At 50.2% G+C, this 11,214-nt stretch overlaps 3 protein-coding genes across 8 annotated transcripts in view; 1 reads left to right on the forward strand and 2 right to left on the reverse strand.

Moving 5' to 3' along the window:
* The first annotated feature begins 953 nt into the window (after positions 1–953).
* On the forward strand, positions 954–2,534 carry LOC121399113 (proline-rich extensin-like protein EPR1). Its single transcript, XM_041578978.1, has one exon. The coding sequence runs from the start codon at positions 954–956 to the stop codon at positions 2,532–2,534; it is 1,581 nt and encodes a 526-aa protein (XP_041434912.1).
* A 1,446-nt stretch (positions 2,535–3,980) lies between these two features.
* LOC121399114 (serine/arginine repetitive matrix protein 5-like) lies at positions 3,981–6,521 on the reverse strand. Its single transcript, XM_041578979.1, has 2 exons — positions 6,432–6,521; positions 3,981–6,233 (listed from the first exon to the last, which is right to left on the reverse strand). Exons 1-2 carry the CDS (start codon positions 6,519–6,521, stop codon positions 3,981–3,983), a joined length of 2,343 nt encoding a protein of 780 aa, XP_041434913.1.
* A 3,328-nt stretch (positions 6,522–9,849) lies between these two features.
* rara.S (retinoic acid receptor alpha S homeolog) overlaps positions 9,850–11,214 on the reverse strand; it is a 49,675-nt gene continuing 48,310 nt past the window's right edge. For all 6 annotated transcript variants that reach the window (XM_018237962.2, XM_018237961.2, XM_018237963.2 and 3 more), the window contains one exon: positions 9,850–11,214. This exon is cut by the window's right edge and continues 502 nt beyond it. The gene's annotated coding sequence lies outside the window, so the exon portion shown is untranslated.

The raw sequence follows: 11,214 nt of genomic DNA on the forward strand, positions 1-11,214 counted from the left end.
CCTCATTACTGCCCTCCATTTTGTTACTGTTGCCTCATTAGTATTGGCCTCCATTATAATTACTGGCCTCATTATTACTGCCTCATCATTGTTATTACTGTCGCATTGTTACTACTTTCCTCATTAATGGCCTCATTATTGTTACTTCTGCCTCCCTTATTACTACTTTCCTCATTACTGCCTCATTGTTACTACTTTCCTCATTACTGGCCTCCATTGTTACTGCCTCATTATTACTACTGCTGCCTCCATTATTTGCCTCTCAGTCAATTGCTCAGTGGGGGAGGGTCTGTGTGTGGAAAGTGAAAGAAATGGGGTGAATTGGATAAAAGCAAAGGCAATTCAAGTCAATACATTAATACTGTGCCGCTTCACTGAGTATCTTTGCTGCTTTCTGAATTACAACTTTGGACCCTGCTGTTATTTGTTATTTATTTGTCCCTTTAATTGGATTCAGGCGGGGGATGCTGTTACAATATTGCTGTTATTGCTGTTACAAAGCACAGGTTGCTCCTGTTACTCAGTAATCTCTATGTAACAAACACTCTGACTGCTGCTGTTTTGTGTATAAAACGATATGTTTGTGTTTCTCTAGAATCTCTTGCCCATAGAGCTGAACTGGAGGACAAGTAATTCACATACAATTAGGGAAAAACCCGGTGAGTCCCCACTGGGCCAGATCTGCTCCTCGATTGGCCCAAACATGACAAATACACACAGTACACTGCGCTCGCTGCTTGTCCATGCACAGGGTGCACCCACCATTCACACACGCATGTGGGGTCCCCGAGGTTCAGAACCCAGTGGGTCCCAACCACACCAGTCCAACCCTGAATTAATATATATATTTAAGTGCTCAGAGATTATTAAATGCCATGTAGTAAGTGAGAGACAGAAGGAAGGAGGTCACTGCCCCATAGAGCTTACAATCTAAGTGTTTTGTTCTATTAGGAATGAGGGGCATTTTTCAATGTTCTGGCACAGCCTCTATCCACCGGCACCCGCTCTATCCACCTGCACCCGCTCTATCCACTGGCACCCCCTCTACCCCCCCTCTCCACCGGCACCCCCTCTACCCACCGGCAACCGCTCTACCCACCGGCACCCGCTCTATCCACCGGCACCCGCTCTATCCACCGGCACCCCCTCTGCCCGCTCTATCCACCGGCACCCCTCTCTCCACCGGCACCCCCTCTATCCACCGGCACCCGCTCTATCCACCGGCACCCGCTCTATCCACCGGCACCCCCTCTCTCCACCGGCACCCCCTCTCTCCACCGACACCCGCTCTATCCACCGGCACCCCTCTGCCCGCTCTCTCCACCGGCACCCCCTCTCTCCACCGGCACCCCCTCTCTCCACCGGCACCCCCTCTCTCCACCGGCACCCGCTCTCTCCACCGGCACCCGCTCTATCCACCGGCACCCCCTCTCTCCACCGGCACCCGCTCTATCCACCGGCACCCCCTCTACCCGCTCTATCCACCAGCACCCCCTCTCTCCACCGGCACCCCCTCTCTCCACCGGCACCCCCTCTCTCCACCGGCACCCCCTCTCTCCACCGGCACCCCCTCTCTCCACCGGCACCCGCTCTCTCCACCGGCACCCGCTCTCTCCACCGGCACCCGCTCTACCCACCGGCACCCGCTCTACCCACCGGCACCCGCTCTACCCACCGGCACCCGCTCTACCCACCGGCACCCCCTCTACCCACCGGCACCCGCTCTACCCACCGGCACCCGCTCTACCCACCGGCACCCCCTCTACCACCGGCACCCGCTCTACCCACCGGCACCCCCTCTATCCACCGGCACCCCCTCTACCCACCGGCACCCCCTCTACCCACCGGCACCCCCACTATCCACCGGCACCCCCTCTATCCACCGGCACCCCCTCTACCCACCGGCACCCCCTCTACCCACCGGCACCCCCTCTACCCACCGGCACCCCCTCTACCCACCGGCACCCCCTCTACCCACCGGCACCCGCTCTACCCACCGGCACCCCCTCTACCCACCGGCACCCGCTCTACCCACCGGCACCCGCTCTACCCACCGGCACCCGCTCTACCCACCGGCACCCGCTCTACCCACCGGCACCCCCTCTACCCACCGGCACCCGCTCTACCCACCGGCACCCGCTCTACCCACCGGCACCCCCTCTACCCACCGGCACCCGCTCTACCCACCGGCACCCCCTCTATCCACCGGCACCCCCTCTACCCACCGGCACCCCCTCTACCCACCGGCACCCCCACTATCCACCGGCACCCCCTCTATCCACCGGCACCCCCTCTACCCACCGGCACCCCCTCTACCCACTGGCACCCCCTCTACCCACCGGCACCCCCTCTACCCACCGGCACCCCCTCTACCCACCGGCACCCGCTCTATCCACCGGCACCCCCTCTACCCGCTCTATCCACCGGCACCCCCTCTCTCCACCGGCACCCCCTCTCTCCACCGGCACCCCCTCTCTCCACCGGCACCCGCTCTAGCCACCGGCACCCGCTCTAGCCACCGGCACCCGCTCTAGCCACCGGCACCCGCTCTAGCCACCGGCACCCGCTCTAGCCACCGGCACCCGCTCTAGCCACCGGCACCCCCTCTACCCACCGGCACCCGCTCTACCCACCGGCACCCGCTCTACCCACCGGCACCCGCTCTACCCACCGGCACCCGCTCTACCCACCGGCACCCGCTCTGTCCACCGGCACCCGCTCTGTCCACCGGCACCCCCTCTGTCCACCGGCACCCCCTCTGTCCACCGGCACCCGCACAAGGCTTGTAGTCGTACCCACACACTGGCCCTGCTGATGTGCCATATCCAAGGCATCTCCTCCCAATTATCTCTGGCCTTGCCCACAGCCTGCACTAAAGTCATCATCTCAAATCTATTGCTTTGTGGCACATTAACGGCTTCTTTATCTTTCACTTAACTGATGTACAGGGATAATTTGCAGGGATAATTTTGCGGTTTTTGTGGGGTTTTTTTTTAGCTATTCAGCAGCTATCCAGTTTGCAATTTCCGCAATCTGGTTGCTCGGGTCCTAATTCCCCTAGCAACCATGTATTGGTTTGAATAAGAGACTGGAATATAAATAGGAGAGGCCTGAAAATGAATAATAAAAAGCAGCAATAACAATACATTTGTAGCCTTACAGAACACTTGTGTTTTAGATGGGGTCTGTGACCCCCATATTAAAGCTGGAACGAGTTGGAAAGAGAAGGCAAATAATTCAAAAACTATAAACAAGAAAAAATGAAGACCAACTGAAAGGTTGCTTAGAATTAGCTATTCTATAACACACTAAAAGTGAGTTTAAAGAGGAACCACCCATTTAAATTAAAGCCTCATGTGACACATTGTGTTGCCTCTGACGCAACCCTTCTCCATTACTAAATGTTGTGGGTTTGATTCCAGTCAGGGCACAATCTGCAGGGAGTTTGTATGTCCCCCCCCACACACATACACACACACACACATACACACACATACACACATACACATACACACTCCGGCAACAACACAGGCAGGTGAATTGGCTCCTGATAAACTTGGCCCTCCTGTGAGTGAATGTGACAGGGGAATTAGATTGCAAGCTCCCTTTGGGCAGGAACTGATATGGAATGTGTCACTGTTATATAAGTATAATAAAAATAATAAGCTGTTCACCTTGTATTTCCCCTAATGGTTATTAGTTCCAGAGTCAGGCAAAGCTAGCAGCTACAGCATTGTGGTGTTGCAGTTGGTCTATAAAGTGCAGCACTGCCCTCCTGTGGCCAAACTCTCCTGATCTCAAGTCCGTTGCTCAGTGGATCAGGCACATTTGGGATGAGCATCTGTCAGACATAGGAAAGTGTTGCTTTTGCTCACATTATGCTTCTAAATCCATAATCTCTCTGTCTAAATCCCCCCTGAGTGTTGAGTTTCACCTGACATTGGTCTAAATGTGTGTGTAAGACTGGCGGGGTCTGAGTGTCAGCTCCTCAGCTTGGGATAATCAGTCCCCTTGTCTATAGTGAGAGATGTGTGTGTGTGTCCCTCTGCTTGTGTGCCTTGCTTAGCCAATATTCCAACACTACTCACAATCCTATTGTGCTGAATCTGTTGACAAAAAGTGTTAGAGAGTGCTGCTGTGTGAGCCCTCCTCCTGGTGTTAGAGCGTGCTGCTGTGTGAGCCCTCCTCCTGGTGTTAGAGCGTGCTGCTGTGTGAGCCCTCCTCCTGGTGTTAGAGAGTGCTGCTGTGTGAGCCCTCCTTCTAGTGTTAGAGCGTGCTACTGTGTGAGCCCTCCTCCTGGTGTTAGAGCGTGCTGCTGTGTGAGCCCTCCTCCTGGTGTTAGAGCGTGCTGCTGTGTGAGCCCTCCTCCTGGTGTTAGAGCGTGCTGCTGTGTGAGCCCTCCTTCTGGTGTTAGAGAGTGCTGCTGTGTGAGCCCTCCTTCTAGTGTTAGAGCGTGCTACTGTGTGAGCCCTCCTCCTGGTGTTAGAGCGTGCTGCTGTGTGAGCCCTCCTCCTGGTGTTAGAGAGTGCTGCTGTGTGAGCCCTCCTTCTAGTGTTAGAGCGTGCTGCTGTGTGAGCCCTCCTCCTGGTGTTAGAGCATGCTGCTGTGTGAGCCCTCCTCCTGGTGTTAGAGCGTGCTGTTGTGTGAGCCCTCCTCCTGGTGTTAGAGCGTGCTGCTGTGTGAGCCCTCCTTCTAGTGTTAGAGCGTGCTACTGTGTGAGCCCTCCTCCTGGTGTTAGAGCGTGCTGCTGTGTGAGCCCTCCTCCTGGTGTTAGAGAGTGCTGCTGTGTGAGCCCTCCTTCTAGTGTTAGAGCATGCTGCTGTGTGAGCCCTCCTCCTGGTGTTAGAGCGTGCTGCTGTGTGAGCCCTCCTCCTGGTGTTAGAGCGTGCTGCTGTGTGAGCCCTCCTCCTGGTGTTAGAGCGTGCTGCTGTGTGAGCCCTCCTCCTGGTGTTAGAGCGTGCTGCTGTGTGAGCCCTCCTCCTGGTGTTAGAGCGTGCTGCTGTGTGAGCCCTCCTCCTGGTGTTAGAGCGTGCTGCTGTGTGAGCCCTCCTTCTGGTGTTAGAGAGTGCTGCTGTGTGAGCCCTCCTTCTAGTGTTAGAGCGTGCTACTGTGTGAGCCCTCCTCCTGGTGTTAGAGCGTGCTGCTGTGTGAGCCCTCCTCCTGGTGTTAGAGAGTGCTGCTGTGTGAGCCCTCCTTCTAGTGTTAGAGCGTGCTGCTGTGTGAGCCCTCCTCCTGGTGTTAGAGCGTGCTGCTGTGTGAGCCCTCCTCCTGGTGTTAGAGCGTGCTGTTGTGTGAGCCCTCCTCCTGGTGTTAGAGCGTGCTGCTGTGTGAGCCCTCCTTCTAGTGTTAGAGCGTGCTACTGTGTGAGCCCTCCTCCTGGTGTTAGAGCGTGCTGCTGTGTGAGCCCTCCTCCTGGTGTTAGAGAGTGCTGCTGTGTGAGCCCTCCTTCTAGTGTTAGAGCATGCTGCTGTGTGAGCCCTCCTCCTGGTGTTAGAGCGTGCTGCTGTGTGAGCCCTCCTCCTGGTGTTAGAGCGTGCTGCTGTGTGAGCCCTCCTCCTGGTGTTAGAGCGTGCTGCTGTGTGAGCCCTCCTCCTGGTGTTAGAGCGTGCTGCTGTGTGAGCCCTCCTCCTGGTGTTAGAGCATGCTGCTGTGTGTGCCCTCCTCCTGGTGTTAGAGAGTGCTGCTGTGTGAGCCCTCCTTCTAGTGTTAGAGCGTGCTGCTGTGTGAGCCCTCCTCCTGGTGTTAGAGCGTGCTGCTGTGTGAGCCCTCCTCCTGGTGTTAGAGCGTGCTGCTGTGTGAGCCCTCCTCCTGGTGTTAGAGCGTGCTGTTGTGTGAGCCCTCCTCCTGGTGTTAGAGTGTGCTGCTGTGTGAGCCCTCCTCCTGGTGTTAGAGTGTGCTGCTGTGTGAGCCCTCCTCCTGGTGTTAGAGCATGCTGCTGTGTGAGCCCTCCTCCTGGTGTTAGAGCGTGCTGCTGTGTGAGCCCTCCTCCTGGTGTTAGAGCGTGCTGCTGTGTGAGCCCTCCTCCTGGTGTTAGAGCGTGCTGCTGTGTGAGCCCTCCTCCTGGTGTTAGAGCGTGCTGCTGTGTGAGCCCTCCTCCTGGTGTTAGAGCGTGTTGTTGTGTGAGCCCTCCTCCTGGTGTTAGAGCGTGCTACTGTGTGAGCCCTCCTCCTGGTGTTAGAGCCTGCTGCTGTGTGCCCTTTTCTTGGTGTGTTAGAGTGTACATGTGTTGGTGTCTATTAGTGTGTGGCCCTAAGGTTGAAAATTGCAGCTTCAGATCAGAGTTGGGTGGAGTCTGGGGGTAAAATGCTTTTATTATGTGCCCCCTACTGCCCACCCCCTGCTGACTGGCGCTTTACACCACATTGCCCCCCACAGTTACCCCTTAAGGGCTAAACCCCACGGGAGAGATTTTATGTGATGTTGCCACACACCAGCGTGAGATCTAGTGGGATCCTATAAAGTGTCTCCCACAGTTTGTTCACTTTCATAGAAAGTAGTGTGGTATTGAGAGCTGCTTTCATTATTTGCCTTCTTCTTCTTCCAGTTCTCAAATGGGGGTCACTGACCCCATCTATAAAACAAATACTCTGTAGGCTACACATTTATTGTTATCGCTACTTTTTATTCCTCCTCTTTCTATTCAGGCCTCTCCTATTCATATTCCAGTCTCTTATTCATATCAGTGCATGGTTGCTAGGGGAATTTGGGCCTTAGCAACCAGATGGCTGCTGAAATCTTTCATCTTTCTATTCAGGCCTCTCCTATTCATATTCCAGTCTCTTATTCAAATCAGTGCATGGTTGCTAGGGGAATTTGGGCCTTAGCAACCAGATACCTGCTGAAATCTTTCATCTTTCTATTCAGACCTCTCCTATTCATATTCCAGTCTCTCCAGTCTCTTATTCAAATCAGTGCATGGTTGCTAGGGGAATTTGGATCCTAGCAACCAGATACCTGCTGAAATCTTTCATCTTTCTATTCAGGCCTCTCCTATTCATATTCCAGTCTCTTATTCAAATCAGTGCATGGTTGCTAGGGGAATTTGGATCCTAGCAACCAGATACCTGCTGAAATCTTTCATCTTTCTATTCAGGCCTCTCCTATTCATATTCCAGTCTCTTATTCAAATCAGTGCAGGGTTGCTAGGGGAATTGGGACCATAGCAACCAGATGGCTGAAATTACAGAGCTGCTGAATAAAAAGCTAAATAAGTCAAAAACGACAAATAATAAAAACCAATTGCAAATTGTCTCAGAATATCCCTCTGTACATGACACTGCGAGTAACACAAGCTCTATAAGTAACACAAGTATATGAAGCCTTTGTGCGAGATCTACTGATTACAACTAGTGACACAACTAGTGATGGGTGAATCTGTTTTGCTTCGCCAAAGATTTGCAAAGTTGCGAAAAAAATGATCAAATGCATGGAAGTCTATGGGTGACACACAACACAGCAACTACTGTAGCCCCACATATGTCATGGTCTGTCCTTTATTAACCCCTTGCTCATTAACCCCTTGCTCGTTAACCCCTTGCTCATTCCAGTTAATTTGCCTTGATGTGTATAAGTGGCACAATGTTTCCTTCTCCCCAGTCTCTCGCTGGCCCAATGTTTGAGCCCGTTTGGGTGTTGTTATTGAGCACCTTACATACGCCCTTACACTACATTACATTATAAACATCACCAAAATGTGGCACCGCCTGTCCCTGAATAGAAACCTTCCCTTTTTCTTTCCTTTTCCCTCTGTATACAAAACTGTGGCACTTCAATTCTTTACTAGGAAATGTCTATTGCACCTCCCACTGTTTCATTTCTTGTTGCTACGGCTTATCTCTCCTGGTAACACACAGTACATTCATTTTTCCTAATCCCATCACCCCCTTTCAACAAATTCCCCCTTTTTCTGCAAGTGGCCACCTACACTCATTATGTCTCTCTCATCAACACTTTCATGCACTTTGCTTCTAATCACTAGAAGTGTCCATTCAATACAATATCTTATACTTACCTGTTGGCACTTGATATACACATTGGTCTATAAATGACATTTTATCTACTTGTTATTACTCAATGGCACCTGCCACTAGGAATGTGAATGTTTAGGAAAGGGGTTAATTACACTGACACAGTGTTTTACTCTTGTGCGACCTGCAGCGTTTGGGTTATAACAGGACAACTAGTTTTGTTGATGGAAGTGCCATGAAACAAAATGTCTTTATTCAGGTGCTGCTGCAGTTCCAGTGATGAGATGATGCAGAATAACAAGAAATGTTCCCAACAGGCACTTTGTCTTTATTAATTACAGACACAAAAGGTTGAACCTGATGCACTTTTATTGTAATGAGCTGCAGTTGGCTTAGTGTGGATATTGCCAGCCAGTGGTACATTACACAATCCAACACACACATTATATATATATATATATATATACACACACACACACACACACACACACACACACACACACACAGTGTTGCTCCCATGAGAGTCTGTGTGTGAGTGACAGTTGTGCAGGAGAGAGAGAGAGGAGAGACAATTCCCCAGTTCCAGACTCAGTAGAGATCCAGTATATTCTGCACTTTCACTTGCAGCACATTCATGTGTCCCCCCCACATTAATCACTGCCACAAGCTCAGTGGCCCCTGATGTACAGCTCCTAAGTCTGTTATTGGGGGGCACCAGTGTGCTGGGTCACTGTACAATTTCCCATGAGTGAGTCACTGCTGTGTGTGTGTGTGTGTATATATATATATATATATACACACACACACACACCTGTTACACACATTTATTGTGGCACAATCATAGTGTAAGTGACTCGCTCGTATATCAGCTTGTGCGCGTGTGTGAGGGAGATGTGATGAACATGTGCAGATACACAATGGTCAGTAGAATAGTGCAACATACATTTTATTTTACTCCCCATACTATCTCTTTCTCTCTCACCCACCAGCGCCCCCTTATACTTCCATAGCCCACTCTCTCCCCTCTTCCCACCCACACTCGCTCCCCTATTTTCTTCCAACCCCACTAACACATTACCACTTCCTCTTCCTGTCCCCCCACTTCTCTCCTTTGTTCCCCTATTCTCTTACTGGCTACTTTTTCTCTTCCTCACCAGCTCCACTATATGTTTCCAATTAATTCTTCTGCCCCCCCCACCTTGCACCCCATTTCTCTTTACCGCAGCACAACAGACAAACTGTGGCACCAGGAAAGGTCCATCACCTCAGAAATGTCGTTTCCAACAGAAGTCAATTCATCATTTGTTGGTTTAAAGGCAACTTGGATTCCTAGGGGAAAAGCAAGCACAGATTGTAAGCTCAGTGGGTAAGTACCACTATACATCGACCAACAGTTATGCAGCAGCTCTGCTTTATATAATATCATTGGTCAATATATAGTGGTACTTACCCGCTGAGCTTACAATCTGCTTTGCTTTTCCACTAGAAAGAAAGAAACAAAGCTGCCTTTAAACAAATGATGAATTCACTTGTTGAGTCCCATGAGGAGTGTGTGTGTATATAGTGAATAAAGTACCCCCTATTGTAAAATATAAGGATATTATAAGTTACCAAGGAGTTTCATGACCATATAAAAGTACGAGTCTGAAGGTCATGGAACTCCAAGGTAACTTCTAATATCCTCATATTTTGCAACTGGGGCTACTTTATTTATTATAATACACAAGTTTTAATGAGTCATGTGACAGAAATGACATCAGAACTCACCATTTATAAGGATATAATTTACAAGATATTCATGGCTTTTGTGTATTGTATACATATAATATATCTGTGCCATAATAATGTGGGGAGGGCAGGGGTGATACAAAGAAGTGACAAGTCAAACAGAAGTTTGTTTTAATATAAAGATAAAACCTTTGTGCACAAGGCAGACACAAAACTTCAAAACAAATTTCATTTTTATCCACTTTTAAAAAAAAATTGTCATTTTTTCCTTTTTAGAATTATTTAACCATAAAAAAACCTCAAACTGAAACATTTTTTGCTGGTGTGTGTAGAAGGGTGAAAAGAACATAAGTCCTATTGTGGGGGGGGGGGAGATCACAGCTCTATAGTGGTTACGGGGGGCTTGAGGAGACCCCAGAGCACCATGGGATACGTAGGTTATGTCCATGCAAACCAGGTGACAAGTCAGTCACATTCATTGCTCCTGCAGCTGTTCTGAACTACAATTCCCAGCATCCAGTTCCACCATCAGAGTAATGTTGGGAAACGGACATCAGAACAGCTACAGAGGCCTTGACTTGGGACTGAACCTTTAATCTCTTCACTTCTATCAGACACACAAGCACTCTATTGCTTTAATGGCTCCCCAAACCCTTTCCACTTTTAAAACAACTATATTAGGGTGGGCAGTGCAAAAGCAGGCCTGGGGGTCCCCAAGGTGGCCATACACTGCCTGGTATTGCTCAGTATCCAGCCAATAAGCTATCAATTTCAGGATGATACTGTACTAGTGACCATACACAGTATAGCCGCCATTGTATCCTCCTGTGTCAGTGCACCGAACACTAACAGATGTAGTCAGTGCACCGTACTCTAACCGATATAGTAAGTGTACACTAACAGATGTAGTCAGTGCACTGTACACTAACAGATATACATGAGCAAATGCTGGTTTCCAGTACCCAACTGATATATCCATGGCACAACGTTATCACAACCCCCCCCCCCAGCACACACGTGTATTTGGTACAATTGTATTGCTTCGTGTGTATGGCCAGCTTGAAATATACAGGGGACAGGCAGCATGTGGTACAGCCAATGTTGCAGAACTATAACTCCCCTTTTTTCAGTTGTTGGGAGCTGTAGTTGTGTTCCATTGTCAGTAGCAGACACGTCCCTACCCCGAGGCATGATGTGGGACAGGGCTACATTACTGCCACACAGGAGCCACTTTTTCCAAAGGTTTTAGTGTGAACTGAAATTGAAATAGCAAAAATACAATTTATATAGATTCTAAAACATCTACTGTTTCCATTAAAAAAATCAAGCTGCCCTATTTGTTTTACACTTCATATTGTTGTAAAATACTGTTTGCATTTCTAAACCCAATGTACATACAGAGTGCTTCTGGGGTGCAGTGAAAGGGGTTAACAGTCCAGCGTATCCCCCCCCCCTGAGGTGGGCGAGACACTGTCCCCCCAGCAGTCTGAGCATGTTCCTCCAGCCCCTCGTGTGTCGG

This window comes from Xenopus laevis, chromosome 9_10S (genome assembly GCF_017654675.1).
Source record: "Xenopus laevis strain J_2021 chromosome 9_10S, Xenopus_laevis_v10.1, whole genome shotgun sequence".
Lineage (NCBI taxonomy): Eukaryota > Metazoa > Chordata > Amphibia > Anura > Pipidae > Xenopus > Xenopus laevis.

Excerpts from the sequence above, each read along its gene's own strand:
- LOC121399113 (XM_041578978.1), top strand. The coding sequence starts at position 954 with ATGAGGGGCATTTTTCAATGTTCTGGCACAGCCTCTATCCACCGGCAC.
- LOC121399114 (XM_041578979.1), bottom strand. The coding sequence starts at position 6,521 with ATGAAAGCAGCTCTCAATACCACACTACTTTCTATGAAAGTGAACAAA. Across the intron at positions 6,234-6,431 it reads TCCCACTAGATCTCACGCTG|ACACCAACACATGTACACTC; the intron begins GTGTGTGGCAAC and ends ACACACTAATAG.